The sequence below is a fragment of the Penicillium concentricum genome, assembly GCF_028827145.1.
Source record: "Penicillium concentricum strain IBT 3081 chromosome Unknown utg000001l_segment0_segment0, whole genome shotgun sequence".
NCBI classification, from domain to species: Eukaryota; Fungi; Ascomycota; class Eurotiomycetes; order Eurotiales; family Aspergillaceae; genus Penicillium; species Penicillium concentricum.
In genome coordinates, this window is record NW_026622754.1 from 7998312 (window position 1) to 8024354 (window position 26043).

Sequence of the window (26043 nt, forward strand, 5' to 3'; positions counted from 1 at the left end):
CCATTCGACAGGTATTATCCCACAATCATATATTTGCCTTCGACACCCAAAATCATCCCTGCTACAAAAAATGGGCTTACTGGTCAACAAAGGTTGCGAGTTGGATGTGGAGGAATCTTGATAACCTAGTTATTCGAGCTACACATCCTTGATTGCTTGTATAATGGCCGGACCTCTATACTTCTTGTCGGCCTTGGGCTAGCTAATTGGGACTTGCGATGAAATGCGCAAGCCTGTTTTTACAGGACAGAAGAAACCACATCCAGTTCAAAATACGTAGGACGGCGATTTTTATTCTGCAACCACCATTGGATCAAATACTTGATTGTGTAAGACTCAGTCTCTCGCAATCGGGCATATTTGAGTGCCAAGTCCATGGCTTATGCTTATCCGCAGCTCGTCTCCAGGCTGGAGGAATTGTGGTGGGCTCTGTGAGATACCGATGCCACAAGGCGTTCCGGTGATGATGACGGTCCCGGGCAGTAATGTGTGGCCCTAATACTTAGCATTAGTTATGTTTGCTTGAAAGGAATAGGGTCATTTTGTACCTGAGAAAGATAGGACACAATTTCTGGTATGCTGAAGATCATGTCATCGGCGGATCCATTCTGCATGATCTTTCCATTGAGACGGGTCTTTAAATTCAAAACTGAAGCATCGGGAATTTGTTCTGTAGACACGATACATGGGCCGAGTGGGCAAAATCCATCCTGATAGTTGTTAGTATCGAAGTTCATCTTGGGTGTTGACTATATCGACATACCATTCCCTTTGCATAAGACCACTGTGATGTCTTCTCTTGATGTTTGCGGGCCGTCACGTCATTGGCGACTGCATAGCCCAGAACGTAGTCGGTTGCTTCATTCACCGAAACATTCTTGCACTGTCTGCCGATGACTATCGCCAACTCAACTTCATAGTCTGCCTCATCGTAATCCACGTTGGAGGGAAGTATAATCGGTTCGGATGCAGATGCAATGCATGTGCTGGCCTTCAGGAAAACACTGCATGGTATCAGCAACTGTTAGAAGCAAAAGCAGATATACTAACGTTGGTGTGTTTGGAAGAGTCAACTTCATCTCTGCTGCGTGCTCTTTGTAGTTTAGGCCGACGCATCGAACGGTCCCAGCTTCGATTTGCGAGACTGGAGATAGTAGTTCCTCAATAATTTTGATTTCACCCGTGAATGAAGCATCATAATCAAATGCCGAGTTACCAGCCACAACTTTGACGGAGACTTTGACATCCTTTTCTAAGGCCTGACCCACTATAAGTCTGTCAATACGGGGGGTTGACTTTGGTGAATCTGAGTATGCCATACCATCAATATCCGGGTTCACCGGCTCACCACCATATATTTTACCATCTGCTCTGAAGCGAACCCATCGCTTCCAAACCTGTAGTACATTAGATTACTCCAACACGTTCTTGGTGAAGCACTTACTGGATGTTTTGAGGTATTGAGCTCCATTCCATTCATACTTGAAATTCCCATCTTGAGAGATAGTGACATAAAAGATTTTCGAATGATTTCAAAGTGCGAGTGTACTTTGTCTACTTATCAATGGGCAGTTTCCGAAGATCCTGTCGGGAAATTCATCGGGAAATTGATAGATAAAAGATAAGCTAAGGTTTACAAGGTTGTATTTGCCGATGCCAAGACAATAAAATGCGGGGAAAATCAGTTCGGGTAAAAAGATAGAGCTGATCAGCTGATAGACATGTAGGTAATGTGAAATAGCATAGAAACATCGTCACTTAAAATAACGATTATATAGGAAGAGTAATGAGTAATATAATGTAAAATAATATACTAGAGGTTTTAAGCTTAAAATGCCCCCAAATAGACTATGGTCGAGCTAATGCACGAAAAACCTTCCCCGGCCCCCAGCTTATCTCTTGTGACACAGAATTTAATTGGTCACGGCCACCTAAAATCTTCGGGAAATCCCTTCACACATTTGCCAAATCCTCGAATAAACCGAAGGATTCCCCGATGATAACGCTTGTAATTAACTTCGATGGATATATAACCCATGGGGATGGATCTCATTTGTTACGATAAATCTACATACTCATTCAAAATGAAGGAGACAGATATCAAACAAACCGATTTATCATCGGATCACGATGTTCAGATGGGCAACTTCGTAGTTGACCCCGTCCGAGAGAAAAGGCTATTATGGAAACTTGATCTTTACATTTGTCCTTTGGTGATGCTCATTTTTTTGGTGGCATATCTTGATCGAAGCAACTTGGGGTAAGAGTTTCTGTCCACACACCAAGAATTATCATCGCTAACTCCTGACTAGAAATGCAGCTGTTGCTGGAATGCCGGTAAAGTCGAGTCCACGTTTTGTGAAACGGCGGGTTACTGACCTAGCTCTTACAGGAAGATATTGGTCTAGTGGGAAATGAACTAGGAAGTGAGATTAGTCTCGTCCGATATTCGAATCTATAGCTAACAATACCCAGATGCCGTGTCTTTGTTCTATGCCACCTACGTCTTCTTTGAGATCCCCTTCTCTATGCTCCTCAAGAAATTACGTCCCAACAGACTCATTTCTGCATTGATCATGGGCTTCAGTGTATCCATCTTGGCTGCTGGATTTATTAAGAATGTTGCCGGGCTTTATACCACCAGACTGTTTCTCGGTGTCTTTGAGAGTGGCCTATTTCCGTGAGACTATCGGCTATCTTGATAAAAAAAATACCGGGTAGAGGCTAATTATTGTGCAGCTGTCTAACTGTCCTCTTGACCACCTTTTACAAGCGCGAGGAACAAGCCCAGAGAATTTCCTATTTGTTCGTGTCTGCTGCTCTGAGTGGAGGCTTTGGTGGATTGTATGCGCAACTCTCCCTGTTCTATCAAACAAATCCGAATGGTGGCTAATATGAAATCTAGACTCGCCTTTGGACTGATTCGCTTGGATGGTGCCGCCGGTCTTGAAGGTTGGAGGTGGCTTTTCATCGTGGAAGGCATCATGAGCGCGATCATTGGTATTGCCACGTTCTTCCTCCTTCCAAACGACTTCGAATCTGCCTACTTCTTGAATGAAGAAGATAAGGAGCTGATGCGCATGCGCATGCAACAGTCAGCACGGTACGCTGATACTGAAGAATTCGATATGAAGGAAGTGTGGAAAACACTGAGAGACCCCAAGAGCTGGCTCACCTCCTTCAACCAAATCTGTGTCAACACTTGTTCCTTCGGATTTAGTACCTTCCTACCTACTATTATCCGAGGCTTTGGGTTTGATTCGGTCAAGACCCAACTCCTCACTGTTCCCGTGTACATCTGGGCCTCCGCGTTTTACCTCGTCGTTGCCAATATGTCTGACCGAGTGCGCATGCGAGCCGCCTTTATGGTCCCGCTGTGTCTGGTGACAGCTGTCGGCTATGCCATGCTGCTGGGAGTGGATGTCCATGCGCGAGGTCCATTATATTTTGCGACATACGTGTGTGTTACTGGGTATGTATCTTCCGTTGCGATATCTGTTGAACAATTATTAACCTTTTGCTATTAGTATTTACGCTGTGGTTGGTCTCGGCGTGAGTTGGAACGCCAACAGCCATTCTGGCTATTACAAGCGTGCCATGGGAGTGGGCCTCCAGCAGACTATCGGAAATTGCGCCGGTTTGATTGTGAGTGGAATATCATATTAACGTGCTTCGTTTTGTGGCACCTCAAGCTAACATAACTCAAGGCTGGTCAAATCTACAAGTCACCCATAAATGGACGATATGTGGTCGGTCATTCGGTTTCCCTTGCTGCTATCTGCCTTGCATTCATTGGTAATGCTGGCATGTGGGCTTTGCTCCGATACCACAATAAGAAGCGAGACCAACTATCACCGGAGGAGAGAGAGCGCATTGTCAGCTCGGGATCATACGAAAAGCAAGGTGGAGATTTCCATCCGGACTTCCGCTATATCCTGTGAATGTTACATATTTTAAACTAAATCTTCAGATCAAATCATATAATAGGCAGGATATATAATCTAAAGCTATCGAGAATATATCAACAGATACTTGTACAACCAACGAGAATGACCCCTAGGAATTTCATGTATTAAGTGTGATATGCAATTTCGGAGATCATTTGCTCCCAGGTTTCCAGATCAGCAGCCTGCGGGAATGCAAAGTTCTGATCTTCCCAGACTGCGGGCCACATCATATCGGGCGAAGAACCAGGTGGCTGGCCGGGCGATGCACCCGCTGCAATAGACTCAATGTTCATGACCGTCGGCATCATTGGGTTCCTTTCGCGTTCCTGTGCCATAAAGTCTGGCAATATTTCAGGTGAACTCATTGGGGCCTGGTCACCTGGCTGGTCGGTGGCTTGTGCGAGTCCAGTGGTACGTATTATACACAACTCTACCACTTTGACCTCCGCAAGACCAAACTCATTTAGCCAAACATCCTTCCGTAACCTTTCGCAATATTCCTCAAGATCGTTCAAGATTGCCTCAGTTTGAGGGGCAATGGGTCGTCGTACGGCGATAATACCCAGGATGAAAGCGCTGTTGAACATGTTGTGGGTGCCTAGCGTCCATCTCATATTTTCTGATGTTCCAAAGCTCAAGGACTGCAATCTGATTTTCAGATCGGAAGATGCCGAGGAGATGCATGCCTCGTGACTAAGGCTGAAGCGATTGGTCATGGACTCGCGCAAAAGATAAGGTCGGTGCAGAGTGATTCTGGCAAAGTGGAAAGCAGAGTGCAAATAGAGACGATGCCAGGGTAAAAATGTATGCGACTCATCCAATGAGAGGTCAGGGTCTTCCACGGCAAAGTAGGATGGGAGTTGCTCTTTCCATGCAACCAGCTTGTTGTCCATCTCGATTACCATATCGTACGATGCAGGATATAAACCGAAGCACCGGTCTTGGATTTCTCCTGCAATTTTACCTAGGCTACTGCCGAGGAGGGCGACTGTGCTCATTGTAGGATAGCTCAATGGATGAGCTGTAGCGATAGAAGACTCTTCATCGGTCAATCCATCCAGCCATACATTGTCAGGTGCTTTGATAAGACACATATGATCCGAGATCGCGTATGGTCTGCCGAGAGCGAGGGCAATAGTCTTGTCAAGCAAGTACAGGTTGCTCCAAAGGCGTCTTCTGGTTTCAGTGGCTTTTCTCGACAACCCCCATTTTTCTCCATCTATATGCATGCCTTGTGCTTGGGCCATGCGCATGGCAAAGCTGATGGTGAGCCAGCTCTCTGCAGCTTGTCTAGTGTATAGCAGGTATCGTGTAACCATCAACCCTGCTCTGACAAGATCTAGGCTCTCGCCATGAAAAGAGGGCGAGATAACAATCGCTCTCCTGGCAGCCCAGTAGAAACGAAGAGAAGCTTCTTCGCTTTCTTTCCGCTTTTCGGGCGAAGAGATCGTAGGACTGTCCAAGAGCACGCTAAAAGCGAGAATAATGAAAAGAAGAGCAAGCCAGCGAAGATCCACTCCAGCAATTTCGTCAAATCCAAATTTTCGGCCCCAGAATTCTGCAAATTGAGATCTGAAGGTGTCGGGGTGAACCGTATCAATCGCCCAGTTGATCTCGGTCAGGAATTTTTCGATTAGCCGATCAACGGTCACTTTGTTCCGCGGTAAGAGGCCAAGTAAGTCCCAAACTTGCGAAAAGGGCCCCGAGTCATTTCGAAATGATTGCAAAGAATCCTTGCTAGACAGCAAGCTCATAGGTGGTAGATCGGGAGCTGACTCCTGAATCATGCGTGCTGCCACCTGGTGGCCAAAGTATGAATTACCGAAGAAGCTAGGTGCTCCTCGGGCAATATACAACTGCCCCAGCTCTGTGCCCTGGGTATCTGCTATAAGACTTCACCATTAGCCATGATCTACGTCTTGACAGCAGGGATATCCGGTACCTGCTGTGTTCGCTCTTTCCGGTGGCGTCGCATGGCTTTTCTCTTTTTCCGGCCATTGACATAGTTGAGGAACACCACGCTGGATACAGCGAGAACAAGGCAGTTCTCTGTTACATTTCTGCTTCCTGGCGTGACATTGGGAACAGGAAGTTGTTTTTCTTCCCCGTCTCACTCTAGGACGAGAGTCGAGCGCCACGTTGTTTCTCTTCCTTCCATTGGTGCTCATTGTTTCATCCAGTCCCAAGCAAGTAGTCAAGAGTTGTTGGATTGTAGAACAAAAAGGGAGTGACCCGAGGTTAAAGTTAGCCTGAGGTATTGGCCTTACGGATCAGGCCCAAGGTGCTCGCTACCATGGACTTTATTTCTTATTTATTCCCCAATGGAACAACAATTGGATCTATATTTGGTTTAAGCTTGATTGATATAACCTAGGGAAATAGTAATTCGAAATGGTGAATATAAAAGGAATCGAAGTATGAAAGCCCTGGTGGAGCGTCTGTGCTTAGTCATCTGACGTCAAGCGCGTTGTTTACATTTTGGGCTCGCTTCGACTTTGATGTCTCCCCACACCCTGTCTCGATCCATTTACCCCTGCTTCTTCAAGCTATTGCACTCTACTGTTATCTATTGATTCCTTACATTTACGTCTTTAGTCATGGCGATCCGCCGTTCCGCGCGCCTTCGTCGTGCCCAGAATTCCCCAGATGTGAGTAGCATAGTAACATCGCCTGTTGTGGGACGTCCTGACAGCCGTTGAAATCAGGGTAAACTAACTTCCATTGTTTTGTTCAGGTTGAAGACATGACCCCTCAGCCAGTCGCAGCTTCCAGACTTCCCTCTGTTGCCGAGCGCGAGGAAACTGATAGCTCCGAACTCCCACATATCCAAACCCCCCTTGCGAAAACTCCATCTCAAAAAACCCCTCGCGCATCTACTCAGCAAAAGCGCAATAGTATGCGGACCCCCACTAGTGTGACTGCGGCTCGTCCGTCCCGCGAAGAAATGCACCCCAGCAAGGCGCAACAGAGCACAACCAAGCACGCAGACTCAGGCCTCCTCCTCGGGTTCAATCCAATCAAGAAAGATGCCAATGGCAATGTAGTCAAGCACAGCATCAGTGACAACACCCCCACAAAATCTAAGGCATCTCCCGCGACAGACCAGTTTGGGACCCCAGGATTCGAATACAAGTTTCACTCCCAGGAGACGGAACTCAGCGACGAGGCCAAAATGCTCATGGAAAGCGTTCGTGCCGATGCTGCTCGTATCAAGGCGCAAATGGCCCAGAGCAACTCAAAGCAAGACCGTGAAGATCACGAGGCCGAACAAATCCAGGGAGACCGGAAGATCGCCATGCCGAAGGGCAAGGCCAACCGCTTCAGCGATATTCACATGGCCGAATTCAGAAAGATGGACTCCATTGCTGGGCACGCTTCATCTTTCCGCGCTACTCCCGGTCGCTTCCAGCCTGTCACCAAGTCCCTGAAGCGGTCCAAGTCCAAGGCACAGCTTGACGAACCAGAGAGCCAGAACTCGTCACCTTCTCGCTCTGCCACCAAACCCACAAATCTGTCCGCTCCCACGGCCGCTACAACAGCTAAGCGTGTCAAGCACAATCAAAGCGAAGATACATCCACTCGTCATGAATCACAGAAGGATCAAATACAGAAGGTCGAAACTCCTCGCCGACCCGCAGGTCCTCGCCCTCGCCCTCGCACAGGCGTTCGCAGTTCCCTCATGACTCCTACACATGCTTCGCTTGCTCGTACGACATCTACCAGCATCAAGGCGCCGAAGACCTCGATGATTCCATCCTTAAAATTCTCCCCGGCTACCAAAACCATGACCTCACCTCGAACTCCTCGCACTGAGTTCAACCCACGCCTCAAGAGCAAATTGCCCACTCTTGGTAGCCTTAGATCTATTCTTCGTCGGCGCCAGCCACTCTTCTCCCGTGACCCTGCCAAAATTGCGTCTGGAACCCACGTTGCGGCGCCTGATTTCAATCCCAATTCACTCTTTGGAGGAGCTGGTGATATGAGCGACTCGGCTCCCACCCCTTCGCCGAAGAAGCACGTTGAATTCACTCCGAGTGTCAAGTCGCGCCATGAACTTGCTGTCGCCTCACCTTCTCCTTCCAAGGCACCTTCCGCACAGCGTCGCTCCATGGCCGGAGATGTGGTCTATCCCACTCTGCCGGCTCTCACTCCCGAGAAGAACTCGGCTGCCTTGCCTTCCAATACTCCTACTTCAGAATTCAAGTCCATTCGTCATGTTCGCAAATCGGATGCCGGTCAACAGCCCGCTCCATATCAGGAGCTTCCTGTGCTGGCTCATGGCATCGCTCATGGCATTTCTAATAAAAAGAGACACCGCGATGAAGTGAACGACGAGGATGCTCCCGGCACTGCAAATACTGAGAATCTGCCGCCCGCTGACGCGCAGTCCGATAATCGCAGCACCAAGAGGTTCAAGTCCAATCCGCCGACTCCAAGCCCAGTGAAGAAACGTCTTACCAAGACTCCTGTGCGTCCTTCTTCTGGCAAAATTGGCACTCCTGCTAGCAAGCAAAAGAGTCGTGGTGTTCTCAGCATGAGCCGCCTCAACATGCTTTCGAAGCCGAAGGGACAGGCATAGACATGCAATGACCTGATGGGCACACGCCTGGCGCGTTAGGCCGCGTCTCTGACGAATTATTTTCTTTTTTCCAGCCTTATGATTAACCTAGTACCCGGCTTTTGTTACTGCCTTTTTTTTCACACTCTGGACCATTGCAGTCCAGCCCACGCTGCAGTAATGCTCTTATGCAGTGTCAACGAACCAATATTTCCATTCTTGATTTGTATCTACACTACCATTTTTGAGGGTCTCCCGACCCTTCCCACCTTACGGAATATCTTCTTTTCGTGTCTGGTGTTGTTTCTCTTTCTTTTGTGCCTGTTCCTCGGGTAACCCCTTTTGTGAAAAATATGGCGTTTGTGGTTATGCTTTCGGGCTATTATCATTGGAAAGGTGCCACGGTGTTTTCGTTTCTGTGTATGTATTGCCAATGCAAAAATTCAAGTCAGTTTTGTGATAAAAGAAACAAGAGTAGACTGCCGCGCATACTTTCTTTTTTTAGTCTTTTGAGTCGTCTTTTAAGAGGTCTCAGATATTCTGTTTACAATGTAGATTAAGACGTTTTCTCTTCTTTCTCAGTTTTATAGTTAGAGAGCGGGAAAAGCATACTTTGTGCAAGAGACTTTTCTACGTATAATCTTTGAAGACTGTAGGCAGTAATATATAGTCACTTGCAGGCTTTCTAGGCTATTGATGTCCCCAACAACTAGTGCCCGAGCCGCTATCTTACGCCATGTTTGGTCTACAAGAAAAAGAAAAAAGGATATCAAGGTTGTAGATGAATCAAAGGATTTGCTATGTACAACATACAGGAATTAGAATCTCCGCCCATCGTGGGGAGAGATCAAGAAAGCTAGCAATACATGAAGGGTTCGAAGAAGAATAGAAGAAGAACGAGCAGAAACCAGAGGGCCTTCCCAGGGGTAGAACAGATACTAAATAAGCGATTATGCTCCGGTCTGTCGTGCAGACAAGAGCCTCCATGGTATAGGACGGAGAATGGTACAGTGGCATTAAGCATGACAATCATTTGGGGTTGTGAGGATATGGGGGAGTTTTCGGGGAGGGTTGAGGCGAAGAGGTGCTAAGATGTGAATAAAACGCAGGGGGACAGGAGACGGTAGATATGCATCTGAGATGCAAGGAGGGCAAGGTAGGCATCGAGGCTAGACTGGAGTAAGCTTCGAATCGGGGATGGGCGGCACAGGATGTATCAGTTTTTCATGGTTTCCAGGAATGAATCCAGGTTGTATTCTTCCTGGTACTGGCGGTCATCCCAGAGCTCGCCCAGATCGTCTAGCCAGCCCTTCTTGCCCTTCTCCTTGACCTCACCGTCAATATCAACCATGTCGACTTCGTTACCGGCTGTGTCGCTTGGCTTCTCGGCTGAGTCTGCCGTTTCGCCAAGATTGAACAGGTCAAGCAGTTGGTCTGTATCCATTGTTCCAAGCCCGGCGTTTTGTTGATTGACCACGGTGGAGGCAACGTCGATCTTGAATCGTTGCAAGCTGTGGCGGGGTTCATGTTAGTCTCTGTACATCTGCGAAGTTCGCGTGGGATTATAATGACTTACTTCAGGATCTTCTCCTCCAGGGTACCTCGCGTGATCAGGCGATACACGTTGACAACCTTCTTTTGGCCGATACGATGGGCACGGTCCATAGCCTGGATATCTTTCTGCGGATTCCAGTCATGCTCCACGAAAATGACGGTGTCTGCACCCGTAAGGTTGAGACCCAATCCACCAACACTGGTGGTCAGAAGTAAGACGTCGTAACTGGGATCGGTGTTGAATCTGTTAACGATGTCCTGGCGCTTGGTTGCTTCCACGCCTCCATCCAGGCGAAGATATTGAACGGAGGGGAGGAGTTTCTTAAGGACATCGTTCTGCACAATATCCAGCATCTCCTTCATCTGACAGAACACAAGGGCTCGGTGGGGGCTGACATAGCTTGCGCCTGTATCCAGTTCACCCTCTGCTGTGTGGTCAAGGCCAATGCCGCAATCCACCAGCAAATCTTTTAGGGCGTTTAGCTTGGGTGCGTGGGAAAGATCTCTGATGTTTGAACGCTTAGCAGTCAAGAATGATTGCACCTCGTTGTACTGCTTGTGGCCTTCCTTGACAACCAAGGCAGGAGAGTTACATAGACGTCGCATGTATTGGAGCGCCTGGAAGATATGCTCTTTGTCGCCTCGGTCTGCGCTGCCCACCTTGTCTGCCAACTCCCTCTGTTCTTTCTTGGAGAAGTCTTCGAACAGTTTCTTCTGCAGCTCACTTGGATCGCAGTAGTAGTTCTGAATAATCTTGGGAGGGAGGTCATTCAAGACTTCCTCTTTCAGACGGCGGAGTAGGAATGGCAGGACCTGTTTGTGAAGTGCCTCAATTGCTAAGGCACCTGCCTCTTGTTCCTTGGAAGAGGATTTACTGAAACGGCTCGCTGCAATGGGCTTGGCAAACCGATCCAAGAAGACCTTCTCTGTTCCCAAGAAGCCGGGCATCAAAAAGTCAAACAGCGACCATAGTTCGAGGACGTTGTTCTGGATTGGAGTACCAGACAAAATCAGACGATGGTTGCTGGCTAACTTTTTAACTGAAGACGTGATCTTGGCCTTGGGGTTCTTGATAAGATGGCCCTCATCGAGCACACAGTAGTTGAAGTTGATAGGGCAGAGAATATCGTTGTCGTTGCGGCAAACATCGTAGGAGGTTACAATGACATCCGTGGTGGCCAACAGGGGTTGAAGTCTCGACCGTTCTGCGGGAGGGCCGACATATGCGATGCAACTGAGGAATGGAGCATACTGCTTGACTTCTTGCTGCCAATGTCCAGAGAGAGAAGGCGGACAGACAATCAAGGAAGGCAATTTCCGAGAGTCTGTCGATTGACTCTTAGCGAACTCCTCTGCTCGCATATGGTGGTCACTTGCCACGATGCAAATGGTCTGCAGGGTCTTGCCAAGACCCATGTCGTCGCAAAGAATACCATGGAGGTTGTAGCGATTGAGGAAAGCAAGCCAATTGACACCATCTTGCTGGTAAGGTCGGAGCTCAGCCTTAATGGCGACTGGAATTTCGAATGGCTCGACCTTACGGACGTCCAGCATTTGAGACATGAACTTCCTTTCTCGGTCACGGCCCTCGAGCAACTCTGCTGAAAAGCCAGGGGGGTCGGGAATACCGGCCTCCAGGGGAACCAATTTAACAAGAGTGGCGAATGATGTTGTTGCTAGAAGACGCACATCGTTGTCGGAGTCGCTCATTCGTCCAAGGACAGGAACCACCAGGAAGATGACATAGGGGAGAATTCCATCTTCCATAACATGGATCAAATGATAGATGCACTCAATCGCGCCTTGGCGGTGATTGACATCCAGCCCATTGTTGATAATTGGTAAGACCTTTTCAACCAGCATCGTCATGCCCTTGACGGTTATGACACTACAAATTGTAGCGAAACATTTGGCTGCTGCGTAGCGAATTACAGAAAGTCGGCACTGCAAACCCTTGGCAATAATCGGCATAAGGTCGATAACCCAGTCATGGAGACCGGGATCGAACTTGGGCAGCAGAGCCCGCAGTGTAGACAAACCATCCACGATTTCTTGGCCAAGTTCATTCTCTGGGTCAGTGATGTCCTCGGGGAGCTCATCCCCTGCCAAAGCATCTCTCAGTGGCCGTTCAACCAGTTTCGCGAGATTGGGAACCTTCTCCAAAAGCTCAGCGCCAAACTTGACTGCCAGCTGCTCCAGCGCATCCTTCGCACCACGACGCATAATCCGTGCCTCTCTTGCCTCTCTTTCGAATTTGGCAGCATCGGGATGGTCGCGGCGATCTTCTTCTTTGCGTAGCGACAAGATTGATTTCTCCAATTGCACATTGTGCGGGAATTCTGGCGTCTCGGAAGTGTCCACACAGCAGTATTTGACCAAGTTTCCAATGATTTTGTCCACTGGCCCACGCTTCGTGGCGGCTGTGTAGTGCTCGATGAGGCCTGCCACTGCTGTCGCAGAGCGCTGCTGAAGTTCTACGTTCTCCTCTTTCTTGACACTGTCCATCATGCCCTTGATGATGTGACCAGGCTTCTTGGGTATATCCCGCAACGCGACCAGGGCACCAGCGGTGGCAGCTAGAACACGCATGTCCCGCTGTTCCCTCATCAGTCGTGCCTCCTCGACGGCGGATTGTGCAGTGGTACGTGTGTCGTTCAAGACTTGGGTAGCGGTGATTCGTTGGGCCGGTGTGAGGTTTTTCTTTAGTCGATCAAAGTCGGGACCAACAATTTTCTCAGCATCCGCCAGGGAAAATGCATTAGGTCCGGCTTCTGAGTCGCCCTGAACGACCACAGCCAAGGTTGGTAGCCGGGAAGGTGCCACATGCGCATGATCCCGGAAAGTATTCAACAATGAATGACACTGGGAGCGCGCGACATGAAGGTAGCATGCAATGTCCGCATACCAAGATGGGCGCTCGCCTTCGAGAATTGGTCGAAGCTGGTCACATAGAGACGCGCGGTATTTGCTCTCTGGTCCGGATTGGCGAGCATACTCTTCTATGACCATGGCCGAGGCAAGCTGCGTTGTGGAAGCAGAAACATTAAGACCATCCAGAATTGCCGGCCAAAGGCTTGGTAGTTCATTCTTGTCCCAGAAAGATACCAGTTCACCCAATGCCTTCGCAGCGTAAATCTTGGATCTCAGCATGATATCTGCACCAACGAGGTCAATATCACCAGAAAGCATGTGTCCGTCCACGTTGTGAGCCGAGGGCGGAGGCGGTTCTTTCTCTTTCTTCTCTGATTTACGCCTCCGTCCCACCTTGATCTCAGCGCCGCCTGGAATAGAGGCAGGAGGAGAGCCTTTGGAAGGGGTGGGGGTCGGAACAGCGGTTGAGAATGGCAGACCAGACGGTTTGATAAAGAGCGAGGCGTTCATGGGGATGGGGTACCGGGGAACACCGAAGGCGCCTAGAGTCAAAGTGACAAGAGGTTGGATGGAGTCTGATAACTCCTCTGCGGTTTTGAATGAACCGCGCTGCTCAACAACGTTGAGGAGTTCGGACCACACTTGGCCAGACAGTTTCAACACACCCTCGTTGCGCTCCACGAGAAGATTCTGGAAAATCAACCGCAATGCCTTGCCATCTACCCAATCTGTGGTGCCCTCGCCTTCCAGCTTCAAGAATGTCATGAGAGCCCGAAGGACAGCCGAGCGAACGCTGGTGATGGTATGGCGGAGGAATGGGTAAAGGCGGGGGACAAGTTTGCCAAAGGACGCTTCCGGATCATCTGCAGCATTGGCCTTCATGGCATCCAGAACTTGAGAGAACGTGCACAGCTTGGCCAAAAGGTCCATCACAGAGCCTGTACTAGCACTAAGATCGTCCTGCAGATTAGAGAGACAGTCCCAAACGATGTTCATCAGAGGGCCAAGAGTGCCAGTCCGGGAGGACACAAACTCCTCTGCAATGGGAACAAGTGTAGCGGCGCTAACAGCCCGGACATCATCATCATAATCAGCAAGGCCTTTCATGACAGCTTCAAGGACGCCATCCATCATGCTGGAATCCTTGACAAGCAAGTCCTTTCGAACTGCGACGAGGTACCGCAGGCCGATCATACCACCATGGCAGACCTCCCATACCGGGCGGTCCAGCCCCAGGTCGGTCTGCATTATGATCCGGTATAGGCATCGGTAGACCGCCCGGACTGAGTTCGGGTGTAGGTGTGAGAGAAGAGCACCGAGAGTCTGACCCACGGTTTCGCGAATTGGGGCAACCACATTGTCTGAAATGTAATCACCAAATCGATCAAGCATCAGAACGCAGAGTAGTCGACATGAGAGGTCATCCAGCCACCGGCGGTCGAGTGCATCGTTTTCCGAGCGACTTTTTCCATCCAGTCGGCCAGCTGCCACACCCTGGACCCTGATGACTTCCCGTAGGGCCATTGCAGCGCCATGTCGGACTTCCCAGTTAGAGTCAAAGATGTCCATATTCAAAAATTCACACATGTGTTCCAGAGGCCATCCTGCACCCTGCTCCACAATCTCTGGCTGGATATGAGGTCGCTCTGGGATGGCAGCTCCTTTGAATTCAGTAACAAGCTTAGAGTCGTCATCTTCTTCGGTGCGTTCGAAGGAAAAGTAATCAGGTTTTGCCTCGCCGTTCTGATCATCTCCGTTCTCTGCTTTGACCGGATGGGGAGTTGTGGCGGCAGGGGTTGTGACAATGTCGGACTGTCGACGGGAAGACAGATCCACGACACGGACTTTGTTGGCCCCCATCTTGGCATTCTGCTTGTTTTTCCGTTTGAGCTGATTGAGCTGTCGCTTGCTCAGCCCCCCGTCCTCCTTCGTCGCACTTTCAAGAGGCGAGGAGGGCTGGCGGGAGGGAGCTTCATGCAGACTGTGACGAGAAATTGGCGGGATATTCGGCTCATGCTTTGGAGCAGGAGTTACCACTTTAGGAGCCAATTCGATATCCTCGATCAGGTCTTCTTCGAGGTATTCGCCTTCGAGACCCAGCCGCGAAGTCAAAGTCTTCTTTTGATGCTGCAGGCGTGAAGCTGGTTCCATGGACGCGAGAGAGTACTCGTACTCCTTGCCCGCACTGCCGAGCAGCCGCTTACCGTACTTTAACACGGAAGGGATGTCCAAGGTCTCGAGTTTGAGGAAATCATCAGCCAGCGTTGGCTCTTCAGACTTGACTTCGGACTTGATCTCCACATCATCCTCGTCTGCTGCAGACTTGATCTGCAGTCCATCATCCTCGTTTGGATCATAAACCTCTGCATTCGAGACAATCAGTCCAATAGCTTTGGCAGAAGCTGTCCGTGTATCCCAGGACTTGGATCTGAGATAAGGCAGGATGCGCCCGAGTAGATTAAATAGTTCATCTGGATGCTGTTTTTGCACATCTGCAAGCTGCTGGGCAGCAGTATTACGAATCAACTGAGTACTGCCCGTCTCGAGGAGCCTGTATTGTCATTGGTCAGTGGTCAGTCGTTCTCACGTGATTTCACGCATTAGGTCCGATATACTCACGTGACGAGACGGTCGAGCCTAAACCGGGTTAGTTTTCACGTGACAGGCGCGTGGTGATTGGCTGAAGGGGCTTACCGGGAAGCCATCGCGGGTCTTCACTTTTCTCCCGACTATGCGGCACAATTTGAATAAGGGAAAAAAAAAAGACAACACAAAGAAAAGAGCAATTGCGCGCGACGAAGCGCGCAATTAGGGTGGAAGGACCTCGATATGAAAAACAAAGACCAAACGCCCAACACCTCAAGCCGCGATGCTGAGTCAGCGGGGGGATTTAGATTTAGTACACAAGAGCGAGGGTCGAGGTCACGCAGCCGGGTTTATATCATTGGGGGTGCTTCTGCCCGGCGCGCTGGTCCATGTTTGGGTCACTCCGCCTAGGCCGTTTGTGGTTTAGCGCGGGCGGTGGGCTTCCACTTACAGCGCGCTGATTTTTTTTTCTGCTACTGAAAGGATCACGTGAGTCCACGAAACGCGTTGAATGACATAGAGCATTTAGATTGATCAAAAATACCTAGTTTGATGTATTGAACTTGTTGTGATGGAGAGGATTTCCGTGAAGATTTCAAGTAAAGGGTTATTTAAAATTTTGTTCAAGGCCTCTGAAGGAAGGGAGCAATGCCAAGACATGCCAGATGGCCTCTTCAAAGGTCAAGGTATCATGAATGATCAGCAGTGCATGTATATCAATGTAGTTGATGGTGTTATGATATTTGAACAAGAAATGATCAGATATTGATGCGAGGAGTGATGCTTTTCTATACTTATATAAACGTAGAGGGTGCGATTTAATTTTGTTGCTATCCAAATATATATTGATCAACCTGCCGAACTATATATCCGCTATATAGATCCTCATATTCACCAATTATTTTTCTTTCGTACTTGCATTTTTTTACCTTTTCCCTCGAGTCTAGTATATAAATTATACCTAAAAGCCTAGATATCTGTCATAAAAACAGCCATGGGCTCATAGTGTCATACAATCTTCAAAGTTCAATTCCTTGAAGTATATAAAGAGAAAACCAACGATACAAAGAGCTCCGGCATAAGCGGCTAGGCGCGTGGGATTGGTAATTCGACCTGTTCCCCTGTGCCCAATCAAAATCCATGTTTATTTCGTCAATTAGACTTCTGAGATCGGATATATCTCGTCCTACATGGCAGCATCTGCCATTTCCGAAATCCATTATGGATCGAGCACATCGAAATCAAGGATAAAGCACTGTTTGTCGTTGAATTGGAGTATCATTTCGCTCTGGCAGACCTGAAAGTCAACCAGTTGAGCGTTTCTATACAGTCACAGGCTCCGGGCAAAAGTCCCGGGGCAGAAACACGGAATCACACGCATTGAAAAAGAACAAGCACATCCTTCCCATTCACCGTTGGCTCAGCACATTGGCTGCATCCTCTTCCTTCCCAAGTAGACCCAAGCTCCGGATTTGCTCAGCCTTGGGGGCGTTCTCTCGCGGGTGTGCGGCCTCGGCCTTGCGATAGGCAGCTTGCATCTTCATAGTGCGGAGAGCCTGTTCCAATTTCCCATCATTAGACCCAGGTCCATCGCTTCAATTGCGCAGGTATTTCGATCGAAAGGAGATTGCTCTTACCTCTTTCCGGTGGTGAAGGCACTCGTAGTAGTCGTCCAGGGCGGGCACACACTTCTTCTTGCCGCTCGCACCATCGCCCGAGTTCACCACGTAGCAACCAAGAACCTCTTGCCAGAAGGGGTAGCAGCGGCCGGGACCTAGAAAAAAGCCATAGTGCGTTAGCCGGTTTTATTCGCGGGGGAGGGAACTGCGTCCGCAAGTTGTGATCCGACGGCATGTCGGCGCGGAGCCGAGCAGGTTCCCCGGGGATGGGGAAAGCGAGCACATACCACCGTTGTTACCGTAACCGGAAGCCATTTTTATGTGTAGAAGAAGGTAATTGAGTAAGTGGTAGGCACAGAGACCGCGAAAAAGGTGGTGATGAAGTGCCGGCGGATGCGACTCTTCCCTTTCGTTTCCGACTTGGTCTGTGCGCCCCGCCGTATGCAACATGAACATCACCAACTATGAGGCCACCTCACTCGACTGCCTCGCCTCTTTAGCTTGATCATGGCTCTCGAAGAGCTGTCCGATGCGCATGCTATTCTACTAGCTACACAACTCTGTGCAGATGGTAATGTGGCGGACTTGCCTATTTTACAGGCCCAGTTTCCCCATTGTTTTCCGTTGGAACGCCTCCTGCGCATCATCTTGACCTTTCTCCCAGAGAGCACAGAGCCCTCTCAGTACACCTCGGTGCTAAAAGAGCTAACAAATAGCTCCAATCTGCCGTCCGACCGACCGATCAATACATCTGTCATCCAAGACTTGTCCGAATCGGTCGCAAGAAAGCGTGTGCGGAAGCTTCATTTACGGCCACTGCAACGCCCTGACGAGGAAGACGAGATAGCTTCAGCAGATTCTTTGACCAAATTTCTTATCCACCGGGCACATCTGATTGACTCAGAAACAGCACTGCAGCCCCTTATCCTTGAACTCATCCTTCCGTTCTACGAGAACTCGCCAATCATTCGAACATGGCTGATATCGAGCCTATTACCATTGCTTCGACTGAACTACGAATTCTACGCCCATCGCGACGAAACTATATCTCTTGAGATCCTGGAGTCTATGGACGATCAAACTGCGGTCAACATTCTCTTGTCTTTGATGAGCTCCGAAGAAAGCAACATGGACTTGGTCAACAACTTGAGGGGCCTGATTGGACCTTGGCTTTATGGTGGTAATCGGTCAAAACGGCGAAGGCTTAATGAAGCAGCTCAGCAGAGTTCGGTTTCTTTCATTCAAGGCTCCGAGAAACCTCGAGCAACCGAATTGGCGGGTTGGGAACATGTGAACGAATGGCTACTGTCGCGGAGTCTTGTCGACCGCGACAGCGTTGTGAGCGCATTCACCCACTGGGATGGACCATCAGATGTGGACTTGGGGGGATATGACAATGCTGGCACGCAATTGTCCGAAGAGCAGGCGAAAGATTTACGGGTTCGATACGGCCAGTCTGGTCTTGCTGTGGTTTATGCCTATGCAGACTCATCGATGACTGTGCTGGAGGGCTCGTTCCAGGTCTTGACGAGGGTCGCGAAGCTCCTCGATCTTGAAGACTGCTTGTACCTCGCTCCTGATTTAGAACTGCCATCTGTGCACTATGATACCGAGTCAATTTCCTCGACATCCCGCGCATCTCTATTGCAGAACTCCCTTTTGAGACCGACGAACCCTCTTACAAAACCATCGCCCCCATCGATCTCGTTTCTTAGCGCTTTACTTCTCTCCCTTCGTATATTGACCGAACTTGGTCATCTGGTTCCTTGCCGGGTTGCGGCGAATATGTGCCTTCACAGCACCGAGGAAATGCAATTAGCCGAACTCAAAAGTGCGGTGACTTCTACTGTGAAGCAACCGAACCCAAACCAAGACTGGTCTGTGGTTCGGCAACGACTGCTTTGGCTTCGAGATTGGCAGGCAGAACAGTCAGACAACGCCTGGGATGAACCTTCACCATACCATGGACTTTTCTGGCGGATCCCGCGGGACACGGTTGAAATGGAGATCCTGAAAGCGCTGCTGGCAGCTAAAGGTAATGCGGCCCAAACCCACTGTTTGATGCCAATGCTGATGTTTATAGAGTATCAATTGGCTGTCGATATATACATCAACTCTAAACCAGCGCCACTCAATCCCGCCCAGGTGGAAGCTGCGGTCCAAGAGGCCATATTCACAGCGTATGATAATGCAAGCAACGGAAACCGAACCCGGGGTGGAATGAAAAGAGCTTATGACATGTAAGTGGTGCAACTAAATGAGGTTATATGGACCTGGTACTAAGAGTGATTTAGTTTACAATCATTCGAATCACATTTCCCAGAGTCTGTTGTATTCAAACAGATCCACGCCCTCATCGCCGCAACACACGCACTCTCATATTACTCGCTGACCCTGCAACACGGTGTTCCATTCCAGCCTGTCAGCATCCGCGTCCATCACGATCCCATCCTCTTGATTGAGAAAGTGCTTGAGCAAAACGCAAAGAGCTACACCAAACTAGACGACCTTCTCTCCATTGGACGAAACCTAGTAGCCGCCGGCGTTCCCACGCAAGCGGCATCACACGAAGCCGAAGATGAGCCAACTCACCATAAACTCCCAAAGGAGTACGCTCTCCTCACCGCAGAGCGCCGCATCACCTCCCTAGCAATTGCCTCCGCTCTATCCTCCAACGACTTCGGCACAGCCTACTCCTACATTCTAACCAGACTAACACCCCCGTCCCTCCTCTCAACCTCCTCACCCCTCCTAAACACCACCTCCGTCCCCGACGACATCACCTGGCGCGCCGTATATAACGCAGGTCGCTACCGCGCCACAACACCAACCCACCCACCGCCAACCCTCCAATCCCAAATCTCGCACCTCTCTCAGCGAATGGAACTCCTCTCCCTCGCCCTTGTCCTTGTCCCATCCCCAGACCCACTCCCAGAAATCCTCGGCGCCTGGCGACGCTGCGACGAAGAACTTACCTCGCTGCGCGCGCAAGAGCAGCAAGAAGAAGACCTATGGGACAGAAAAGGCGACACACTGACCTCCGTCCCTGGCGGGTTCGGACCCTCAGATTCAGAGCGCGATGCCTTTGACACGGAGCAGCAGCGTGCGGCGCGACGTGCGCGCGCTGCAATGCCGAACTCTCATCGCCATGAGGCGCCCATGGGTCTATTTGAGGTTGCTCGTGGTGCGGCTTTGGCGCTGCATAAAAATGCTTTCCCGTTAAGGGGTGTTGCTGACGGTTCGGCGTCGGTTGCTCCTCAGGATGATGATCGGCCGCTGTCGCCGGATAGTGAGGGCCGTGTTAGGAAGAGGGATATGGTTAGCAATATGATGACGGGAGGCTTGGTTAGTGGGATTGGCTGGGTTCTTGGCGCTGATCCGGTGAGCAAGAAGTAAGGGAGGCGGGGGCGATATGTGGTTGGAATTCCTTACAGCTGCTTCTGTGCTCGACGAGAATGCGTATCGAGGACTGGGATGCATGTAGCTTTTACGATAACAATGAGACATAATTTTCTTAGAAGCATAAGGACTGGTTGTTTAAAAAAAATGGTGCTGCCAAGCCATAACGTGGTCGGTTGTATACATGACTGTAGGAAACTGCCAAGTCTCCAGGGACAGATTTTCTACTAGAACGTGACCGGTTGTATACTATTCTTGTACCCGTATACATAACATGTCGAAGACAAGATGCAATGGTATTAAGTGCTTAAGTATGTCCCAAAGGAAGTCTCCAAAGCATTGCAACACTCCCGCATCCAGTGCAAAGCGAGAAATATACCCAAAATATAACCCCGAAGCAGAGTAAGAAAGCGAGCTGTACACAAAAAAGAAAACTCGATATACGAAGATGGAGGATATGTCCAGGCTCGAAATGTGAGAGAAAAGACCAAAGCAAAAGCAGAGAGAGCAGTCCATGGTAATGAGATGAGGGAAACAGTCGAGAACCGATGAAGAGGGCGTAAAGGATCGAAGGGTATGCGATGCATGGAGAAAGTCAGGCCATCAAGGATCGTAGGAGGTGAAGCGTAGCCGATGAGATTCGTGTCGAAGAAAAAAAAGGAAAAAAACAGCATTTGCAGATGATAAGGGGGTATGAGAGTAATGTCGAGCCCCGCGAGTTCCGGCCCGGGGGAGCCAGCGGAAAGCACAAAACGCAGATGGATAGTAGAGTCGTGAGAAATTGAGTTGTTGACAGCCAGGTCAATCCTTGGGGTCCAGCCACTCATACTCAAAAGAAATGCAGCAAAGTAAAAGCACCCTCAAAAGGGAGCCTTGGGGACTTGTTTACTCTTTCCAATCCCAAACCTGCCTTATAAAGTTCGTCATGTTGACCTTCTTGTTTCTCATATCCTGCACCCATGGATGTTCCAGCATCCGCCAGGGCGTCGCACGTCGAGGGGGTTCTTTTTCCAAGCTGGTGATTGTGTTAGTTTAGAAAGACAATAATCACACAAAGACAAAGTACATACCAGCATTCGATAAAGTATTTGAAGTTGTCCGACCAGCGAATGCCATTTTGTGGCTCATCCTTCAACTTGGGAATTGGCTGGCGGACGATATAAGTGAGGAGATCTATTAGCCCTGCCCGGGGTTGCATCTCAGTCCCGTCGGCAGGGAAGGGGAAGCGGTGCTGCGCGACTTCCAACAAAGTCACACCGAGAGACCAAACGTCGGATGTAATGGTGTATGATTGACCAGTAATGCGCTCTGGGGCCATATAGTAGGAAGTGCCAATGAAAGTGTTGGCGTCGCCCTTGGTGCCGAATTCACCGCTGACACCAAAGTCGCAAAGTTTGACCTTGCCATCACGGCATAAGAGGATGTTCGATGGTTTGATGTCTAGAAGATATTAGCCTCTCATGGTCAATGTATACAGGGGGTAATGCTTCGTACCTCGATGGATGATCTTTCGGCTGTGGAGATAGGTTAATCCATTCAAAACACCTTCTGCGACCTTGCCAAGGACCTTCTCTCCAGTGCGACCTCCAAGCTTTTTGACCTCTTTGTAGATACTGTCCAGACTTCCACCTTCACAGAACTCCATGGCAATAGAGATGGTGCCAGTAGATTTGTCCATGAAAGCACCATAGTAACGACAGATGTGGTGTGAGGCGCAGTCTTTGTTGAAGTTAAGCTCACGAACAATTTGCTTCTTGACATCGGGGTTGGGGTCAGTAGTAATGATCTAGGATGGGAGGTTAGCCTCTATCGCCGAGCGCAGGTACAAAAGTTGATCAGTCAAAGCGACGTACCTTCAATGCAAAAACGGTCTTTCCCTCCTTGAGTCGGCATCGGGTGACGGCTCCGCCAGCACCCTCTCCCAGACTCCCTAGTTCAACAATCATATTCTGCTCACTGGCCGCGTGCCAGCCTTCATCATCAAGATCATCCACGTCGAGGGGCCGGCCCTTTTCCAGGCTCAGTTTGTCTAGATCGGGAAGGAGGCCGTTCACGTTGCTTTCACGGTCTCCGTTCTCGCGATCTGAGTACACTGAACTAATGGCCGAGGACGGATCTGACGAGCCTTCCGGCTGTCGGAGACCCATGGCGAAATTAATCGTCGAATATGAAGGGTTTGAAGAGGCCGGTCCATTGGTCTGGATTTGTAGACTGGGCACACTTTTACCTCCACCTCCTAGGCCATTTGTACTCAGTGGGGGCGGGGCTGGTCGACCGTTTGGCATGAGGGTTGGCTGGGATACATTCTGCTGGCTGCCCATGGGAGTCGCGAGATGCAGTCGGGGTGGTGCTGGTCGACCGGACGGGCGAGGCTGGGGTTGGGGTTGGGTTTGGATTTGAGGTACTTGAGCGGGGGCGGCATTGCCGTTGACGGGTTTGGCGTTAGGTGAGGGGGGATGCCTAACGTGAGCTTCGGGGCTCGTGGGCTGCCATTATTGTTGCGAGCGCCAGGAACTGGCGGACGAAGAAGAGGAACAGGGGACGACATGGCGAGATTGTTTTGCCTTTCCCCAGGCAAGAACAACTCGTTCGGATCTGCGAGAGTAGCCACAGTGTCGACCTTGGACCAGTCCGCCTTGGGGAGTCCTGAGGGGAAAATGACGGATTGGAGTGAACAAAATATGCAGAAAGTAAAAGCAGAAGTAAAAGCAAAGGCAAAGACAGAAGTAGAGGCAGAAGCAGAAGCCGAAGAGATAAGGTAGAGAGAACAAACGAGTGGAGTTGGAAGTTACCGAGAGATGCGGCAGGTGACCTGTTACTCCACCATATAAGAAATAAAGGAATCCTTCGTATATTTAGTATATGTCAAGTAATTGTCTAATAGTGTTTAAGCGTTTGAAAACTCTTGATCTCTAGAGAATATTAATAGAGCGACACAGCCGACAACAGAAGTTGGGCGGTGGTGGGGCCTTTGTGTTTCAGAAGGCGCCTGAACTGAAACATTGTCTACAAGTAACAATTATATCTAATTTTTGACTGTTATATGTTATATGTTGTATATGTTGATTTGATATATTTCTTTTGCTTTGGGGGAATATCAACAGAGAATTCTCCAAGTACCATGGTTCACATTTCTATCCCCTTTTTCGATTTTTATATCGCTGTACATGTACACATGTACACATGTGCAGATACCTACATACATATATCTTCACCTCAATGTACCTATATATCTAGTAGAATATAAGACAAACTTGATATCTACTATATGTAAACTTACGTTGTTGCCTTGGAGCCGCAATTACCCAACTGTGGCATTGACATTACCAGCACATACAAGATCCCCCACCTAAAACCTATCACAGGCCCTGTACCTTACAGAAGTACTTAACGTATTCGATGCAATTATATCCATCCAATTGTATCCAGTTATATTGCAATATATAAAAAAACTAGATTAACCTGTAAATATGTCATTGAGGGGCTGATTCCAAGCTAATTCCAGGGCTAATTATAAGGCTAAGATTCTATCCGGAAAGGTGTGGCTTAGCCTGTGGCCACGCACCCGATGATGACATCGGCCCTAGCCGATCCGCAGTGTCACTGGTTTTTTTCCGAAATTTGGGCGTTAAAAGGATTTATGGAGATACATACTGCTACGACCGTTTAATTAGAAAGGTTGTGATCTAAAGTAGACCTGATTCTCGCCGGAGAGCCGGTGCCAAGTCCCATAGATGAGATGGATCTGGATACCACAAATCGTGTTCAGTTAAGCAAGCGCCCGGTAAATCTCGACGCAGTTTTAGTCCCGACGAGGTCTAGGTAGCCGGAGACCGCAGATGCAGTTGTTATATATACTACGTACAACGTAAACGCGATCGGCACACAGTGGAATAGTTGATATTGATTGATGTCTGACCTAGCTAATATGAAAACAATATCATGAAAATGTCCAACAAATTCGTGTACTTGTCTCTCAAAGCTTGTTTATACTAATAATCCTCATAGTGCAGTCCCAGTGATCATTCAAAAGCAACCCGAGGGGTAGCCAAGAACCTCGCTGTGTGATAGAGATGGGAGACCCAGCCCAGCTTCGGTCTCACCGGCTCTTCAAGGATGACTATGCTGATAATAGAACTAATACAAGGCCATGGCAATCATCTATCCATGATCATCGAGAGATTTGTAACGTCGCATTTGAAAGGCAGCGCGCGGAGCAGCGAATTCTTCCGATCCTTTCAAAACAGGCTATATTGTATGAGCTCAAGGTACCACCGAGCCCGTTCAAGTTGTACGAAAAGATTTTATGTTGTGTATCTGGATTCCATACGGAGTGGAGTAAGGAATAAACCTAACGAGTTTTTGTATTATTCTTCTCGGTGCCGCTCGCTTGTGTCATCAGCGCTAAAAATGACGTGTCGATGCTGATCGGTCGGGTTAGGCGACAGATAGGTGATTGTTGATGGCGATCACATAAAATCGGATTCTGCGTTGGGTTATCGATGTGACGGAGTGGCAGGTGAGGACAGTCTCGCATGTGGAATTGATACCTTGCGTGGGCGCTAAAGATATCATCCTATAACGTAGGTCTGTCGGTGCTTTGTGAAGGGGAACAAGCCCTATGGAATTTCTCATATCAACATTCCAGCCATTAAGCCGTAGAGAGTTAGTTCAATGGTACGTCAATCAATGTTTTGATCTGACATCGCTCTTGCTCATGGTGCAATGGTAGGGAAATGTTGAGAAATGTGAAGAGGGTATGTTCATAGACTCCCAGAATGCGGTATGAGCGGTGAGATGAGGCCAAAGCTTCCCCTGAACAGAAATTCAGGGACCTCAAATGAGGAAGGGACATCCCATACGATAGGCGAGGATGAACTTCGGAAAAAGTCCAGGTCCACTCAAATCATTATCCCACGAACACCCCTATCATTAACGGTTCGACGTTGTGCTATATATAAAACACACTCCACCGATAATTAAATACAAAGCTAATTGTAGCTAAAGATAGTACTCAAGATGAGTATGGGGTTATAAGAGCACGACCATATAACGTTGGAATAGAATAGACCCGATCTATTGAAAAAGGGGCGAAGCGCAAGAATTCAATAGCGGCATGTGGAGTCTGGGGGCGCCACGAGGCCTACGGAAATCGCATTGTGTGAGAAACCCCTATAATGGAGTTGGCACTATCATAGAATCGGCACAGCCAAGTTCAAAGTTAAAGGCATAAACCCGGGCGAAACGTTCATTGGTTATGCAGCATACATATATCGAACCGCTTCGAGAGTCTGACCCAGGGTCTCGGCTCAGGAACAGGATGAAGATCAACACGCTTTGACGCTACAGGTTCACACTGTCCGTACCTATTCCAGGGTACGTATACTCCGTAAGCAGATACTCCGTACGGCGTACAGAAAGACAAATCGACTGTACGGCTGGCCAGTGTAACAAATTCAAAAATACTGCATATGCGCCATGTCAGGGACGCCCAATCACACGGCTAGAC

At 49.1% G+C, this 26043-nt stretch overlaps 9 protein-coding genes across 9 annotated transcripts; 3 read left to right on the forward strand and 6 right to left on the reverse strand.

Moving 5' to 3' along the window:
- Positions 1 to 336: 336 nt before the first annotated feature.
- Positions 337 to 1495, reverse strand: N7517_003077 (fumarylacetoacetate hydrolase family protein; the record flags this gene model as incomplete). The annotated part of the gene is made up of 6 exons (XM_056720807.1): positions 337 to 495; positions 549 to 710; positions 764 to 1004; positions 1051 to 1267; positions 1322 to 1397; positions 1445 to 1495. The coding sequence occupies 6 exons, from the start codon at positions 1493 to 1495 to the stop codon at positions 337 to 339; spliced, it is 906 nt and encodes a 301-aa protein (XP_056584942.1).
- Positions 1496 to 2084: 589 nt separating this feature from the next.
- On the forward strand, positions 2085 to 3941 carry N7517_003078 (uncharacterized protein; the record flags this gene model as incomplete). Its single annotated transcript, XM_056720808.1, has 8 exons — positions 2085 to 2260; positions 2313 to 2337; positions 2393 to 2426; positions 2476 to 2680; positions 2740 to 2844; positions 2906 to 3472; positions 3528 to 3645; positions 3708 to 3941. 8 exons carry the CDS (start codon positions 2085 to 2087, stop codon positions 3939 to 3941), a joined length of 1464 nt encoding a protein of 487 aa, XP_056584943.1.
- Positions 3942 to 4072: 131 nt separating this feature from the next.
- On the reverse strand, positions 4073 to 5951 carry N7517_003079 (fungal specific transcription factor domain-containing protein; the record flags this gene model as incomplete). Its single annotated transcript, XM_056720809.1, has 2 exons — positions 4073 to 5840; positions 5890 to 5951. The coding sequence occupies 2 exons, from the start codon at positions 5949 to 5951 to the stop codon at positions 4073 to 4075; spliced, it is 1830 nt and encodes a 609-aa protein (XP_056584944.1).
- Positions 5952 to 6544: 593 nt separating this feature from the next.
- On the forward strand, positions 6545 to 8526 carry N7517_003080 (uncharacterized protein; the record flags this gene model as incomplete). The annotated part of the gene is made up of 2 exons (XM_056720810.1): positions 6545 to 6595; positions 6682 to 8526. 2 exons carry the CDS (start codon positions 6545 to 6547, stop codon positions 8524 to 8526), a joined length of 1896 nt encoding a protein of 631 aa, XP_056584945.1.
- A 1195-nt stretch (positions 8527 to 9721) lies between these two features.
- N7517_003081 (DNA-binding ATPase) lies at positions 9722 to 15635 on the reverse strand (the record flags this gene model as incomplete). Its single annotated transcript, XM_056720811.1, has 4 exons — positions 9722 to 10016; positions 10082 to 15481; positions 15550 to 15567; positions 15625 to 15635. The coding sequence occupies 4 exons, from the start codon at positions 15633 to 15635 to the stop codon at positions 9722 to 9724; spliced, it is 5724 nt and encodes a 1907-aa protein (XP_056584946.1).
- Positions 15636 to 16757: 1122 nt separating this feature from the next.
- On the reverse strand, positions 16758 to 17591 carry N7517_003082 (uncharacterized protein; the record flags this gene model as incomplete). Its single annotated transcript, XM_056720812.1, has 3 exons — positions 16758 to 17072; positions 17154 to 17290; positions 17423 to 17591. 3 exons carry the CDS (start codon positions 17589 to 17591, stop codon positions 16926 to 16928), a joined length of 453 nt encoding a protein of 150 aa, XP_056584947.1. The 3' UTR covers positions 16758 to 16925.
- Positions 17592 to 17642: 51 nt separating this feature from the next.
- N7517_003083 (secretory pathway Sec39 family protein) lies at positions 17643 to 20531 on the forward strand (the record flags this gene model as incomplete). Its single annotated transcript, XM_056720813.1, has 3 exons — positions 17643 to 19170; positions 19219 to 19375; positions 19430 to 20531. 3 exons carry the CDS (start codon positions 17643 to 17645, stop codon positions 20529 to 20531), a joined length of 2787 nt encoding a protein of 928 aa, XP_056584948.1.
- An 888-nt stretch (positions 20532 to 21419) lies between these two features.
- On the reverse strand, positions 21420 to 22681 carry N7517_003084 (dual-specificity mitogen-activated protein kinase kinase; the record flags this gene model as incomplete). The annotated part of the gene is made up of 4 exons (XM_056720814.1): positions 21420 to 21549; positions 21605 to 21974; positions 22029 to 22320; positions 22388 to 22681. 4 exons carry the CDS (start codon positions 22679 to 22681, stop codon positions 21420 to 21422), a joined length of 1086 nt encoding a protein of 361 aa, XP_056584949.1.
- Positions 22682 to 22785: 104 nt separating this feature from the next.
- On the reverse strand, positions 22786 to 23082 carry N7517_003085 (uncharacterized protein; the record flags this gene model as incomplete). The annotated part of the gene is made up of 1 exon (XM_056720815.1): positions 22786 to 23082. One exon carries the CDS (start codon positions 23080 to 23082, stop codon positions 22786 to 22788), a length of 297 nt encoding a protein of 98 aa, XP_056584950.1.
- Positions 23083 to 26043: the final 2961 nt, after the last annotated feature.